Raw genomic sequence first — 17,097 nt, forward strand, 5'->3', positions numbered from 1 at the left:
ATGGTGGACCTAGGGTGGTGTTAGCCAGAAGGATGGAGGCCCTTATCAAACATGGAGATGTAGATTGGGCAGCACAGTGTTTTGTTTCTTCTAAACTGGTCTCTAATGGGAAACTAGAGTACCATGTGGACATACAGACAGTGTTAGATAAACATAGTGTAGTTTTTGGAGACATACCTCTTGGACGGCCACCAAACAAAGGATTTGAACATGTGATCGAGTTGGAAGAGGGCTCAAAGCCCATGATCCCCACACCATATCGGCACCCACGTCACTTTAAGGAGGAGATTGAGAAGACAATCAAAGAGCTTCTCAGTATGGGACATATCAAGCCCAGTTCGAGCCCATTTGCCTCATTGGTAGTTCTGGTTAAAAAGAAAGATGGGACGATGTGCATGTGTATAGACTACAGGGCATTGAATAAGAAGATTATAAAAATAGGTATCCCATACCCATGATCGATGAACTACACGGGGCCGTGTAATTTTCGAAAATAGATCTGTGCTCTGGTTATCATCAGATACGTGTCAGAGAAGAGTACATTCACAAAACTGCCTTCCATTGTCACTACTGGCATTTTGAGTTCTTGGTCATGCCATTTGGACTCACAAATGCACCAACAACATTTCAATCTTATATGAATCATGTGTTTCGAGAGTAGTTGAGGAAATTTGTTATAGTCTTCTTCGATGACATCCTCATTTACAGCAGAACTTGGAGTGACCATTTGCATCACTTGGACGTGGTATTGGGTATTAAGGAGTTATAGTCACTTTATACAAAAGCCTCTAAGTGTGAATTCGAGATGACAAAGATCTTATATCTGGGACATATCATTGGCGCTGATGGTGTGAAAGTGCATCAAGAGAAGATTCAGGCAATCTTAGACTGGCCACCGCCTACAAACATATCTGAGTTGAGAGGTTTCTTGGGGTTGTGTTCATATTACAAAAGGTTTGTGCATGGATTCTCTCAGTTAGCTTCTCCATTGACATACTTGACTAAGAAGGGTGCGTTCTCATGGTTAGCAAGTGCACAGATAGCCTTTGACAAGCTTAAGGATGCTATGAGTTCGTGTTCAGTGTTGGCATTACCGGACTTCATGCAGCCATTTGTATTGGAATGTGATGCATCGAGACAGGGAATAGGTGCAGTGCTAATGTAGAATCGGCATCCGATCGCTTATGAGAGCAGGAAATTGAGGGACAATGAGAGACTTTATTCCACATATGATAAGGAGATGCTAGTGATCATGCATGCGCTAGCTAAGTTCAGGCAGTGCCTGGTTAGGACTCGTTTCATAGTGCGTACAGATCATAACAGTCTCAAGTATTTCCTGGAGCAGATGGATTTGAATGAGCAGCCACAAAAATGGGTAAGCAAGATTCAAGCTTACGACTTTGATGTGGAATATCTAAAAGGAAAGAAAAATGTTGTTGCAGATGCTCTCTCTAGGAAACCCACTCTTTGTCCCCTGACAAAGATCGTAGCTGATTGGAAGACGCAGTTATTGGTTGAGGATTCAAAGAATCCTTTTGCTTGTGATCTTATTGATGGTAAGGTGCAGGATGATAGATATGCAGTGATGGATGATATTATCTATTTTAAAAACAAAATCTATCTTGTATCTGGTTCCGAACTGAAGAAGAAAATATTGGAGGCACTACATGATTCACTTGTAGCAGGACACCCAGGTTTCTTCAAAACCTATTGCTAGGTTCGCGAAAGGTTTACGTGGAAAGGATTGAAGGATAATGTGATCCAACATGTTAGAGAATGTCTGACTTGCTAGCAGAACAAGTCTAAACACACATTTCCTACAGGTCTTATGTAGCCTTTGCCGATTCTTGAGCAGAAATGGGAAGGGATATCAAAGGATTTTATCATAGGGCTACCACGTGTGCAAGGTAGAGATTGTATCTTTGTAGTAGTTGACCGGCTAACTAAGTATGCACACTTCTTTGCTGTTCCTACAGATTCCACAACATTGCAGATTGCATAATTATTCTTCAGGGAGATCTTTAGATTGCACGGATTGCCCAAAACCATTGTAAGTGATAGAGATAGCAGATTTATGAGTATGTTTTGGCAAGAATTATTTAGATTGGTAGGAACTGAATCGACACCCAACACCAGTTACCATCCTCAAATGGATGGGCAAACATAAATAGTTAACAAGTGGATTGAAGGCTATTTGCGAAACTATGTTTCAGGACAACAACGTGCTTGGGTGAGGTGGCTCTATCTTGGTGAGTATTGCTACAATACCACCTATCACATGTCCATTGGTATGTCACCTTTCAGAGCTCTATATGGGTATGAAGCTTTATCATTTATGGATTTAGCATTTGAGGACATTAAGGTCCCACGGGCTAAGGAGACTGTGGAAAACTATCAGGACATCCACAAAGCACTCAAAGATAACATACATCATGCCCAAAACCAGCCAAAGATGTATGCTGACAGGCACAGAGTGGAGCGGACTTTTGAAGTGGGGGACTTAGTCTTTTTACATTTGCAGTCATATAGGCAGTCCACATTGAAGATGAGTGGGGCAGAAAAGCTGAAACCACGCTTTTATGGGCCCTACAAGATTCTGAAGAGAATAGGGGAGGTTGCATACGAATTAGAGTTACCGGAGGGCAGCAAAATACATAATGTGTTTCATGTCTCCTATATTAAGAAGGCTCTAGGTCAGCATACAGTTGCATCTCCTAAATTACCACCTCTAGATAAAGAGGGGAAGTTGGTCTTGGTCCCAGAAGGCATTGCAGATTGGAGGGAGAGGAAGTTGAGAAACGAAATGGTGCAAAAATATTTGATTAAATGGAAGAATTTGCCACTTGAAGACGCCACATGGGAAGGTGAGGAGATATTGCAGCATCCCAGTTTGCAATTACTGGAGGACCAGCAATGCCGGGAAGGGAGGACTGTAATGTCCCCATCTTTATGACAGGCAAACAGCAGTCAAACTCTAGCCTCTTAATTCCCTGGGTTAGAGTTAATTAAATTAAGAAGGGAATAATTTATTATTGGCCAAAAAGCTATAGTAATGGATAATTATTATAATTGTTCATTAAGTCATTAAAAGGTAGCCATTTAAGACTTAACATTTAATGCCTAGGCAATGACATCATGGGGGGCCATATAATAATTAATGCAGTCAATGAAATTAAGCCAAGTCGAAGCTGAAGAATTTTCTAGAAGAGTTCGATAGCTTTTTGGAAAGATTGAGTTTATAAGAGGGTTCGATACTAAGGGAGAATTCATTCAGCACTCATCTTATTTTTATTCCTACCTCTAAGCGATTTGGTATTGCTTCCAGGACGAAACCCCTGGCTGTGTGTGTTGGGACGAAACCCTCAACACAAGTGGTGATTTGATTTTTAGTTCACCGCAGAAGTGAATCCTTGACAGCGCCTTGATTGCTTGGTGAAATCGCAGTCAAGCCTCTCAATAATATTGATTCCTGGAGATAAAGGAGCGGCTTTTTGTGTGATGCAGGGCTGACATTTGGAAGGTCTGAAAGAAGATATTTCTGGGCAAAGGAATCCTACAGTGAACAGTTTCAGTTACAGGACAGACTGCCAATCAGAGCTGTAGTTGTGAGAAATCAGTTCTGAGAATGGATAATTAGCAGTAAGGGTGAACTCTCAATTTGATTAGCAATTGAGTTGATCTAGGTATGAAATAAAACCCTTAGTCCGTGCATGTGCTTCAGCGATAAGGTTCATATGTATTGATTATGAAATGAATAAGTTCAATTAATGCAATCGAATTTAGTTTGTGCATGTCCCAAGTTCACTTTTTTTTTTTTGAATAAACATATCGTGCATGTTCAATTGGATAAATAAATTCGTTAAAAGGGAACCGAGTCTGATAATAAAATAGAGATAGAATATTTCATCAACCCTGAAAAAGGAAACATTGTGAGCCATGTCTTAGCCAAATTTGCTCAACCACTCACTGACTTCCTCGAACTCAAATGGGACACCACTAGAAAAACTAAGCCTAAGGAAGACCTTGAAAGAAACCCTAACCTGGAGCATCTACTGACTCATCCTAGCTCAAGCAGAGCCTGCTATCCAGCGATCCCCCTGACAACACTCATCATGCAAAGGCTAACAGAAAAAACCCTAAAAGACCAAGAACGCAAACCCTAGAAAGCAAAAAGTAGGGGTCCCCATTTATAATGGGGCGATGTGTGAATATGTCACAACACTCTTGAGGTTGAGATTGCTAGTACCGATGGCAGTGGCACTATTTGTGCTTCTAATTTTCCACAGCAAGAGGATGATGATATGTTTGATGACTTTTGATGATATTTGATCAATGATGGCTGATGGTTAATGTTGACATTATTATTTTTTAACTGAAACATTGATATGGTGGCATATTTTGGCATTTTGCTATGTTATTTGGACAAAATTTAAAACATTAATATATATGGTGGTGTATTTTGCTATGTTACTTTACTATTAGCATAGTTGATAGTAGTGTATTATGAACTAATCTGCTGCTGCAAATATTTTTTATTTTTTATTTTTTATTTTTTTGTATGAACAAACCCAAAGTGAACCCGAACCCACCCCCAAAAAATTGAAACAAACCCGAATCTGAATCCAAACCAGGACAGGCAACTTAGTTGCTAAAGCCATGGTAGAAACCTAAGTGTTTTAATGAGGTGTGGCTACTGTTGTGACGTTTTCACATATCGCTCCATTGCAAATGGGGACCCCCATTTTTTCTTAGATTGGGTGCCTTAGTTAGCTGTTTTAGTTTGCTTAGCTTGGCAGTAGTTCCTTTAGTCGTTAACCTTTGCTAATGAGCAAGAGATGTCAGGTAGAGGTCACGTTGCAAAATTGCTAGAGGTTGTAAGAAGTTTTCAATAATGTCAATACATTGCAAGAATTGCCAAGGTTGTCAAGAAGAAGTCATAGTGAGCAAAATTTGGAAATTTCCTTCTAGGGTTTGATTTTTGGAAAATAATGATTTTGAAAGAAATAAAATCTTCCTTGCAAATTAAGGGAATGAAATATCTCTCTTGTGCATTTTAATTTTCATCTTTAGGGGAGAGCAAAATTCTAAGGCAATAAAATTGGATGAATTACCTTTGTGAAACAAAGAAAATTTGACATACCTTGAGCGATTTTAATTTTTTTTGGGAGTGAGAATTAAGCTTACATCATTTTGAGCCTTTTGAGCATTAGCAATTTTAAGGGCAATTTTGAGAAGGTAAGTTTAGATGGAAATATTGAAAATTTTTCCTCAAAATTCGAGTAAGATTAAACCTCCCTTATTAGGAAATTTTCCTCGAAAAAAATCAAGGCACGCTTGATTGGGCGTCTAAGTGTTAAGTGCGAGGGGTACGGATTTATCCCTACAAACACAGAATATTTCAAACCTAAGTGATCAATCAACGTCCAAAAACATGGAAGAGGGTGTGCATTTACCTCCCAAAACAAGGAAATCAATCAACCCTCAAGCTCAAGGAGGAAAATTTAAGCTTCAAAATCTATGAAGGTGTGAATTTACCCTTCTAAACATGGAAACAATTAAAGGTGGAAGAAGATGTGAATCAAGCTTCAAAATCTATGAAGGTGTGAATTTACCCTTCTAAACATGGAAAAAATTTAAAGAAAAAAAAATAACACTCAGCAATTTGTCAACCTCAACAAAATAGACCCCCTACTTTGAGTGCATTATTAGCACAACCATTCAAAATCTAATCACTCAAAAGGGAAATAACCTTGAAAAAACAAGAAAGGGGGTGTGCGACAACCTAGGCAAATGAGGAAAACAACATCAATCTCCCAAAGAAGAAAAATACCATATGCAATTTTAACCTCTCAAAATATGAAGTGGGGTGTGGATCAAGCCAGGTAAACAAGGAAGTGAAGTCATCCTTCGAAGGAAGAAAAACGCCTAAGTAAAAGTTTAACCCCCCAAAATGTGGAAGGGGATGAGCAACAAGTTAGGTAAACATGGAAGGAGATGCAATTCAACCTCCACAAACGTGGAAGACAAGAATGAAAAGAAAATCACCTAAGTATAAATCTAAACCTCTAAAGTATGAAAGAAAGGTGTGCTCCAACCTCCACAAACGTGGAAGGTCTTGCAAATTAACCCTCCTAAACAAGGAAGGCAATTTTTTTGGGGAGACAAAGAAGACAATTCAAAGCATACCAACTTGAGAAAGAAAGAAGGGTGCGGATTTACCCCTACAAATGAGGAAGATAAAATTTATTGCCACACAAAGAGGAAAGTAAGCATGCCAACTTGAGGAGATTTAAATGATGCAAATCCAATTGCTAATTAAAGGATTGTTCTAAGGAAAAGATTGACTAGAAGTATGATCAAAGGGGGTGCAAATTTAAACTCAAAAAAAAAGAACGAACTGTTTTTTCAAAGCCAAGTCGACTAGTTAGGCAAATAAAAGAGGGTGTGACTCAGCTTTGAGAGCACATATAAAGGAGTGAAAGAAACATTGCAGAACCATTCATCATTTAATTTACACTAAAATGCAGGTCAGAAATTCGCACAGCAAATTTAGGGCAGATCGAATCAGCAGAGCAGAATTAAAAGAAGTTATATGTGCATTGTGAATGGATGAAGTGTGGAATGGGAGGTATCTCAACCTTTATTTATACCTTTCAAGCAATGCCAAATGTCATAAGTCTGACCCAGCCAACCTAAAGAAAGAAGTAAAATCCCTTCAGAATTTTGCTGACCTAAGGGCAAAATCTAAATTGCTAATGCTGGCTGACCTGAGTGAGATGCAATTCAAACAATCAAGTGGCCAAGTCGGCTTAAGAGGAGTGCGATTTCAAGGGTGAAGGATGATATATAAGAATAAGATTAAATCTCTAATTTCAAGTAACAATCAAATACAGTTCCAGACAAATTATAAAGGAGCAGAACAAAAGTGAATCAAGAGCAGACATTAGCAGGCGAATTTTATCAGATTTTGGAGTAGTCTCCTTCAACATCGAACCCAATTTGAATATCAAACATGACGTGCAAACTTGTAAAGCTGGTTTGGAGCAAAATTATCAGCAGACCTAAAAGGAATTGAGCTAACCTGGATCTGATTTTCAGGGCAGACCTAAAAGGAGGTTGATTTCCAATCAGGGGGAGCAGCAAATTAGCTTAAATTGGTATGAATTTATCACTTTTCCCCACCTTGCGGATCTGATTTCGATTTCGAGACCAAACCTAATTCAGGGTGAATTTTTCAACTAGGGCATCATGGTTTGGAGTGAATGCTGTCTACAGTTTGATCGGATTTTAAGTTATCATTATCATTTCCAGACTTAAAAGTTCATTTCCAGATTTCGATGTTGTTTTCATTCATGAGTTAATAAGGTGCCGGATTGAGTTTATTTTATTATTATTACATGCTTCTTGATCAAAGATCAAGACTAAGGCAGAGTCAAGTGGAAAAGGAGGTGAATTAAGCCCAAAATGAGGATTTCGCTCCTGACACTTCCAAAGGGTCCAGGGCAAATTTCTCCACAAGACACTCCACCTCGACCTAGGCTCTGAGCTAACCCTTTCCTAGGTTTAAATGAAGGTAAAAGCACTTGTTTGAATGAAGAAATGTGAAAACAAAGCCAAGACTTGAGCTCAAAGAGGAATTTCGCTCCTGACCCTTCCAAAGGGTCCAGAGCGAAATTCATGTAAAACCTTACTTTCCGCAAAAATTGGAGCTATATGTCAACCTAAAGGATAAATTTGCATGATCGTGATGGAAGAAAGCCTAACAAAGTGTGTCCAAGGCATGAAAAGGAGGAAGCAAGTGGAAGATTAAGCTAAAATTAGAATTTTGCTCCTGACCCTTCCAAAGGGTCCATAGCGAAATTCTTGAAGGACACCTATTTTCCCTTGGAGATGGTCAAATCCTTCGTTTTTTTGGCATAGATAGGTATGGGGTGATGTATCCTTGCCTTTTGAGGTGGATTGGAATTGAAAGAATGGAGAAATGTGCTCAAAAAAGAGAATTTCGCTCCTGACCCTTCCAAAGGGTGACGTATCCATAGCGAAATTCATATTTCCTCTATTTTGCTTCTTAGCTTGACCAAGTTTGGTACTTCTAAGGCATGGTTTGGTAGGTTTTGATGCATATTTGCCTTGGAGAAGAGTTTTTGGACTTTAAGATGATGAAAGCTAGCCTCAAAAGAGAATTTCGCTCCTGACCCTTCCAAAGGGTCCAGAGCGAAATCCTCCATTTTGCCTTCCTTTGGTCTTAAAAACCTAGTTTAAACTCACCTGGTGCCAGTTGGGTGGTGGATTGTCTTGATTGAGAAAGGAGGAAGTTGATTTGATCAGGTTTGGAGGAGAATGAGATGAAAGAAAGTGAGAAACTAGCCAAGAGTGAGATTTTCGCTCTTGACCCTTCCAAAGGGTCCAGAGCGAAAATCCTTGAAGACCTCAATTTCTTCCTTGTCTAGGCCAATTTCCTAGTTTCTAAGGCATGTGTGGAGGTGTTTTTGAATGTTCTAGCCTTAGGAGGTGAGTAAAGGTGGATGAGATGAAGGATTCTAGACTAAAAGGTGAATTTCACTCTTGACCCTTCCAAAGGGTCCAGAGCAAAATTCTTGAAAACACTCCTTTTCCCCTTTGCCAAAGTCAAGACCAAGATGGAGATGCAAGAAGAACGACTTATGTTTGCCTCCCAAAGAAGATTAAAGTTGAAAAAATCAAGAATCAAGGTCAAATCACAATTTTCGCTCCTGACCCTTCCAAAGGGTTCAGAGCGAAAATCCTTATAGCTCTTGTTTTCTTTCTTGTTTTGGCTAGGTGTTGGCATGATGGAGGATGAATTGGTATATTCTTGCCTTGAGAGGGAGTTGGATGCTTTGGAAGATCAAGATTTTAGCCTAAAAGGTGAATTTCGCTCCTGACCCTTCCAAAGGGTCCAGAGCGAAATTCATTATAAACCTCATTTGCTACCTTGTTTGGGCTTCAATCCTTGTTCCTTAGGTGGAAAATGATCTATGTTTGCCTCCAAAGAAGATTGAAGTTGGAAAAATGAGCAATCAAAGCCTAAATCATGATTTTCGCTCTTGACCCTTCCAAAGGGTCTAGAGCGAAAATCTACCTAGGACTCATTTCCTTCCTTGTTTGACCAAAATTTGATGTCCAAGGCATGTTGAAAGGGAGAATGGACATGTTGTTTCCTTTGTGAATGTTTGAAAGTGTTGAAGAGTGAGTGTTTTAGCCAAGAAAGGAAATTTCGCTCCTGACCCTTCCAAAGGGTCCAGAGCGAAATTCCTTGCAAGCCTATTCTTTTAACCTTGCTTGAGCTTAAGACCTTGTTCCTTAGGTGAGAGGGATGAAATTTTACCTTGCAATGAAGATTGGGATTGAAAGGATGACGAATCAAGTCTAGAAATGGAAATTCGCTCCCGACCCTTCCAAAGGGTCCAGGGCGAAATTTTCACTAAACCACCTTTTTCCCAAATTTTATGCCAAGGCAATTGCAGGACTAAAGTGAATTGAGATGGGAGAGATCCTTAGGAGTGACTTCAAGTTGCTAGAAATCATCGAAATTGAAGGAATTGAGCCCAATCAAGAATTTCGCTCCTGACCCTTCCAAAGGGTCCAGAGCGAAATTCCTATAGTCACCTATTTTCCCTTAAAAATAAGTTAAATCCTTGGTTTTCATGGCATAGATGGAAGGGAGGTGGCTTGACCTTACCTTTGAAGGAGATTTGAAGTTGGAAGGATGAGGGAATATGCTCAAGATTAAGAAATTCGCTCCTGACCCTTCCAAAGGGTCCAGGGCGAAATTGTGCAAAACCTATCTTTTCCCTCAATTTTATGCCAAGTCTAATGTGGATCAAGATTAAAGGTGTCCTTAGGCATGTCCTTGAATTGCCAAGAGTCATCAAATATGAAGAAATGAGCTCAAAACAAGATTTTCGCTGCTGACCTTTCCAAAGTGTCCAGAGCGAAAATCCTAAAACCCATCTTATCCTCAAAAATTTATGCCAAGCCAAGTTGGGGATGCCCCTAGGATTGCCCTTGAATGGTTTGATGCCTTCAAAAATGATGATTTTTGGCTAGAGGAAGAAATTCGCTCCTGACCCTTCCAAAGGGTCTAGGGTGAAATTCATTATAGGTCCTGTCCCTGGCCATGATTTCTAGTGAAATTCTCTTTTCTAGTCATTTTGAGGTCAAACAAAATGCTGCAAGCATGGGAGAGGGATCCAAGGATGAGATTCCAAGTATAGAAAGTGAAAAAGATGGACCTTGGTGAAGGAAAACAAGCAAAGAGAGAAATTCGCTCCTGACCCTTCCAAAGAGTCCAGGGCGAAATTCTCCAAATCAACCATTTTCCCCTTAAGTGAAGCTAAAAATTTGATACCTCTGGCATGGTTGAAGGTGGAGTGAGGTATTCTTGCCTTGTAGGGTGAATTGAGGTAAAGGAAGTGTAAGATCAAGCCTAAAACTTGAATTTCGCTCTTGACCCTTCCAAAGGGTCCAGAGCGAAATTCCAAATTTCACCTAAATTGCTCATGATGAAGATCAAGAGATGAATTCCTAGGCCTTGGAGGAAGAGAAGACTAGTGTATGCTTGCCTTGGAAGGCATTTTGGAGTAGAGGCATGATAGATTTTGTCCTAAAATGTAAATTTCGCTCCTGACCCTTCCAAAGGGTCCAAAGCGAAATTCTTAAAACCTCTCTTTTGCCCCAAATTTACATCAAACTTGGTGTTGGTTGAGAATGAGGGCAACCTTGGGCATGTATCTAAGCAAGTACGGGCACAAAGTGAGGAGAATTTGAGCCAGGAATGCAAAAAATTGCTCCTGACCCTTCCAAAGGGTCCAGGACGAAATTCTTATAGGGCTTGTCCCTAGGGAGAATCTTGAGCAAGCTTCATTTTTATATCTTCTTGTTGATGATTTAAGGTGGAAAATGCTATGTTGAAATGAATTTGTTATATGACCTTAATCATCTTTTGGTTTGTTTTGCAGATGAAAGAAGATCAGGCTAAGGCAAGGAATGACCTCCTCCAGTCCAGCATCATCAGGGACGACCTCTTCCAATCCAACATCATCAAGGACGACCAATTTGCCAGCTACCTCCAGAACCTTCACTTTGCCACACTAAGGAACCACAAGATGACAATGAAAGGCGATGCCAACATTTCAAGGAAAGGTACACCATCTATCCAGCACATCAAAGACAAAGGAGGTGAAAGCAAGGGTCTGTTGAAGAAGCAGATAGTTTTAGAAGAGTTAATTAAAGTTAGCTTCTCAACATCATCAAATTGAACATCTACCAAGTTACAAGTGTCAGACAAGGTGGCATCCTAGTCATCACTCCTCTAGTCAGATTGGTCCACCACAGCGTGTCCAGATTCAATGTACCCGACTCATCAAAGATGACACTAACTTCGATGTACCTACCCCGGTTATCCATTGGTCGAATATTCCAGAGAAGACGTGTCCAAATAATGCAATTATTTCATTGGCCAGGATTAAGTTTGTTGTAACAAACCCTAATTAGGGTTTTCATTGTAAAATCTAGGCCATTGATCTCAAATTGATCTGAGCCATTGAATTGTATTGAGAGCATTATAAAAGGCTCAAGCTCTTCATTTTGTAAAGGTTAATAGTTAGTTCATAGAGGTGAGAATAGCTAATAGTGAATAGTCAGAGAAAAGGAAATAGTTAGAGTAGAGTAGAAAGAGAAGGCAAAGATTGTTGCCAAGATGTTGTAAAGGACTTGTAAACTTCATTGAAGAAATGGTGAATTCTATGGGTCGATTCAACAATTTGCATGGTCTCTATACCTCTCAAATTTGATTTCATGTTATTAGATGAGTGGAAGAAATGTGTATGATCGATGGTGAAATATGTATATCCATACTACTAGCAGTTTGTTGATTGCAGACTTGCCTTGTGTAGTCAACTGGAATCATTCAGCTTAAGCTTAACTTCAATTGTCATTTCTTTATTGATATGCATCAGCCTGATGGTGTCCATGCTTGTAGCGTGATCTGAACATCATAAAGCTTTCCTCAGAAGATCGCACTAACCTTGTGGAGATGGTCCTAGGATGTCAAAGCAAGACTTAGTTAGAATTTCATCAAAGGTCATTCATTGCTCTTACATTCTTAGTATTAGAAATAAATCCTGTTTCAACCCTTCTCCTTTTTCCTTTTCTTCAAAATCTAGGACCAGTAAAATCTCACGTTCTAGCAATATCCAAAGCAAATCAGACGTTCAGGTCCTCGAATGTAAGTCCCCTTGTGCTTCTAGCAAAATCACATCATACCACGATGAGCTTATCCACGAGTAGAGATCCTACATTACAAAACCTTGAAGCTTCTCTGATTGATCCTTCTGCAATATCTTCAGCATTCGGGAGCTTTATTCAAGAGAGGATTAGGTACCTTTAGGTATTTTATTCCGTGTTTGGTCGTGTACAAAAGACACATCAACAAAGAGCAACCTCATGATCACTAGGTAGCTCATGATCATCATCAACTCCAAGTGCACCAAGGCGAGCAATTGAATCATCTAACTCCGCCTGATCTTGTTCAACATCCCAATGCTTTGCCTCCCCTTTTTTGTACGTATTGTCTTTGTGTGTTAGGAGCCTCACTTTTGAATGCACATAGACCAAGTCTTCCGCCTTCTTGGAATGTAGTCTATTGCGTTATATTGAGTGGATGAAGGAGTATGTGCTCCAATTCCTCTTGGATGATGATGAACTAGCAACCTATCAAGATTTTCAATTTTGAAATTAGAGAGTTAAGAGTTATGAATGAAAAATTTTAAATATAAATTCAATATTCATCAACAAGAATTTAGAAATTAGAATCTTAAGAGCTAAGAATGAACTTGTGATAAAAATTTGATGGCAACCGGTTGTAAGTGCTGGTATATTTCCCCATGGAAGTACCACCATTTATGAGCATCAACACCTTGTCTTCAAGAGCGCCAAGACCACAATAATCGGTGCTTGTGAAACTCATGAATTCGGACCTCACCATAGGTCGTATGGGATTGGGAAAGAGTCTAGGAAGGGCTGACTTGTACACGTGAGCAACTTAAGGATCTCCATATTGGGCAACTCTAGTGCTACTCTCATTAAGGACTATAGTCCCTAGGGCTCAATGCAAAGGCAAGGAGATGCAAAGGGGTAGTCATTTTGTTCCATCTCTCCAGCATGATTTTTTGTAGTTCCTTGAATGTTTCTTAAGGATCTTGCTCTTTCTCATTTATGATTTTTTTCATATCCTCAATCATGGAGTCAATGCCATCATATACCTCACCCAAGAAAGGCCTATCCATGTTAGTGTATTGGATCATGCTCAATATAGGCTCAACAAATCTTAGGCGGTACTTAGCACGATCCCACCAAGAGTCATCTAGTATCATTGCCTTAATGGCAGCTGCCCTTGTACTACTAGATTGCCTCCATATGCTCCAATTAGCACTGATTACCATTCTAGATAATGCCTCTTTAACCTTCACAAGGCGTCTCAAAACAATAGTGTTGGAGGCAAAATGGGTCTCAACAACCTACTTCAAAATCAAAACAACAATAAATTAAAATCAAAATCAAAATAAAAAACTTAGAAAGTTTACTAAACTAAAGTTTAAAAGAATTTTAAATTTTAAATAATTTAACTTACCTTCAAGAGCTCCAATCTCGAGAATTGTCTAAATATGGCTTGCAACATATGGTGGTTCGTGATGAACATTTGGATCATCTGGGCATCATCATACATTTGTTTGATCCACTCAACCTTCTTGCCATTTTTTTGCAGCATTAGGTTGAGTGAGTGGACAACACAAGGTGTCCAAAAAATGTGTTTATAACACTCCTCAACCAATAACTTGACAACCCTACAATTTTTGGCATTGTCTGTTATCACTTGAACAACATTTTGAGGGCCAACTTGCTCAATGGCTTGAAAAAGAATGTTTGCAATGAGTGGACCATTCTTCACTTGCCCTTCACAATCCACTATCAAAAATATTGCACCACTCGTGGACATTGCAATAACATTGACCAAAGGGCGATTTCTTGCATCTTTCCATCCATCAGATACTATGGACACACTTGTTTCGATCCATGAATCCTTAATGGGCTTCAAGGAATCCTCTACATGTTTCACCTCTTTGTCCAATAAAGTGGTGCACACCTTCTCATAACCTAGGCCCTTGAACCCCCTTGGAGCCTCATTAATCGATCTCACCATTTTCTGCCAATATGGTGAGCGAACAACATTAAATGCCAATCCATTTGCATAGATGTATCTAGCTATGTCTTGCTCAGCCATGTCTCTAGCCTCATAACACTGCTCCCAAAAATATTCCACCTCTCGTGGACACTGCAATAACATTGACCAAAGGGCGATTTCTTGCATCTTTCCATCCATTAGATACTATGGACACACTTGTTTCGATCCATGAATCCTTGATGGGCTTCAAGGAATCCTCTACATTTTTCACCTCTTTGTCCAATAAAGTGGTGCACACCTTTTCATAACCCAGGCCCTTGACCCCCCTTGGAGCCTCATTAATTGATCTCACCATTTTTTGCCAATATGGTGAGCGAACAACATTGAATGCCAATCCATTTGCATAGATGCATCTAGCTATGTCTTGCTCAACAATGTCTCTAGCCTCATTGTGAAATGACATTTCCAAGGGCCCCTTTGCTCTCTTGTTTGTCACCTGTTCTTGAGGAACACGCAAGAATGGATGGCCCTCTTTGGGTTGTTCATTGGAAACTGAAGCCATAGAGGCCTTCGATGCTTTTTTACTTCTAGATCTTTCCAAAGGATGACCAATTGCATTCTCAGTTGCTTCATTTGCTTCTCTTTGCTCTTCAATAGATTTTAGTATAATAGAGTTTGCAAGAAGGGTTTTAGGTGGAGGCTCTCTGCAACTCTTGGTTTGCTTGTACAAAACTTGATGCCTTTCTGAGGGATAAAGCACAAATGTGCTTTCACTCTACCATAAGAGCTTTTATATTCCTCTTTGCAATGGCTGCAAATCCAAAGGAAACCTTCTACACCTGGTAGTTGCCAAACCATTTCCACATATTTCCATAGTGGAGAGCTCGGGTTTGTTTTGAACCAAGAGTTCCAGTGCTAGAAGCACTTGCCATTCTATGAATCTATAAACAACATACAAAGCCACAAACCAAAATGAAAAAATAAAATAAAACTAGAGAGTTCATTTCTTTTTGTAAAAAACATGCAAAGAAAAATTAAAAAACAAACAAAATCAACAAAAACCTACCTCTTTTGTTGAAATCTTCCTCTTCGATGTCTTTGAGGAGTTCTCAACACTTGCAACCACATAGGAATAGCTCACAAACCAGCTTAGAGCATGCAACAATCATCCTTCAACACTCGAGCAATGGCAAGCAAACAAGAAAGTTTAGCAATGGAGACAAGAAATTTTCTTTTTCATTCACAAATGCACAAATGAGATATGTTTCACCTTGTTGGCTTTTTAGTGGTCTATTTTAGGGTTGAAGGGTCGAGTTGACCAAAATAAACCAAAAAAAATACAAAAAAATGTGTGAAACCCGTCAAATTCTGCTTGGGTTCTGCCGCTGAAGTCAAAATTTGCTGCAAATTCCTCCGAATTTGCCCTAGGTCCTTCACAGGGAGCCCACAGTCCAAACGTGGGATCCTGGCCGTATTTATGCAAGACCGCATCTGGACTAGTATTTGGGCCGAACTAGATCGAGACCTTGGGCTGCCAAGGAAGAATCTGGCAACTGGTCCAATACACTTCTAGGCAGAACTGCAAAGTTCAGATCTCAATGCTACTCACCTTATTGCTTTTAAGTGTCACTTTGTAGACTTTGGGTAATGTGTTCAATGCAGCAATCTAGGTGGCACTTCTAAGGGTCATGCTATTCAAATTATCTTCTAGCTTACTAGCAAATGGTTACAACTCACGATTATTAGGAGATAAAGAGTCGTAAAAGGATATGGTTCCACTTCCTTAGGAGACGGTTCAACTTTCTAGAAACTCTTGCCTCCTTGTCATGAACATCCATAATCTATATATGTAAATTACTATAATGTTAGATAGACATGTAATAGAGATAGGCAGTGGATAGGTAGATATCGACCTACATCCTTCCTAGGAGTATGTCATGTTCATAATGAACAACTAAATACACTTACATCAACTTTTTCAGTTATAAATCTTTCTTTGTCGTTGCACTTGTCTGTTTATAAAGCTTCTACACATGCCTATAACTTCATGTAGATTTTTCATCTAGAGAGTTGCCTACTAGGATTCAACGCCTTGGATTAGAGGAATTTCATCTTTATCTTGCACGTTCTATTGAATGTAATTAGAGTATTTGAGCCTTGATGTTGTACCTAGAGATCCATTAGACTACCTATTGACCTGTTTCAAGAAGGCCAAACCGATATAAGAGGAGATACACATGATGATCAGGAGCAAAATTGAAGAACTCATGGATTAGCAGAAATTTTTGTTCAATTGGTTTGTAGAGGTTCATTGAATGGGTGACCTTTCCATTCACAAATGTGGGTGAAAGGGAGCCACTGAGCGTCATGATTGATGGTGGTAGCATGAATAATTTATTTTTTTAGAAACCACGGAGAGATTGAAGTTCCCTGCCATGCCCCATTTATATCCCTACATATTGGGATGTTTTAGTGTATGCAACGACCAAGGTATATAATTTACTCTTCAATGTTTCTTTTCATATTCTTTTCATCCTTTATAGGAGTGGATAGTTTGTGATATAGGGCCAATGGAGGTATTTAAAATATTTCTTGGGCATCCTTACATGCATAGTCAAAAGTTTGTGTATAGTTCCAATCTTCACAATGTAGTTGTAACAATTGGTAGTAAGAGATATCAAATTCTTGAAGTGAATTCTTGCTTCACACATGCCACACGACTCTTGAGAAGTTTGTGCCATACTCTACATACTCAAGGTGTTTGCAACTCACCTCCAACTGAAGAAGAACGTGTTGTGGCAAAGATAGATTACGTTTTGGAAACTATGTTTACATGCACATGGTAGTTAGAAAGGGTCAGCTCCCACAACAAGCCAAATGGTTCACCAAGCAAT

At 39.4% G+C, this 17,097-nt stretch overlaps 3 protein-coding genes across 4 annotated transcripts in view; 2 read left to right on the forward strand and 1 right to left on the reverse strand.

Annotated features, from left to right (window-relative positions):
* The window catches only part of LOC131050201 (molybdopterin synthase sulfur carrier subunit), an 83,510-nt gene that overhangs the window by 47,671 nt on the left and 18,742 nt on the right, over positions 1–17,097 (forward strand). The gene's annotated exons all lie outside the window — the stretch shown is intronic.
* LOC131874295 (uncharacterized mitochondrial protein AtMg00860-like) lies at positions 806–1,165 on the forward strand. Its single transcript, XM_059217594.1, has one exon. It carries the CDS (start codon positions 806–808, stop codon positions 1,163–1,165), a length of 360 nt encoding a protein of 119 aa, XP_059073577.1.
* LOC131874296 (uncharacterized) lies at positions 3,392–14,302 on the reverse strand. The gene is made up of 3 exons (XM_059217595.1): positions 13,652–14,302; positions 13,284–13,538; positions 3,392–3,553 (listed from the first exon to the last, which is right to left on the reverse strand). Exons 1-3 carry the CDS (start codon positions 14,300–14,302, stop codon positions 3,392–3,394), a joined length of 1,068 nt encoding a protein of 355 aa, XP_059073578.1.

Source organism: Cryptomeria japonica, chromosome 3 (genome assembly GCF_030272615.1).
Source record: "Cryptomeria japonica chromosome 3, Sugi_1.0, whole genome shotgun sequence".
Lineage (NCBI taxonomy): Eukaryota > Viridiplantae > Streptophyta > Pinopsida > Cupressales > Cupressaceae > Cryptomeria > Cryptomeria japonica.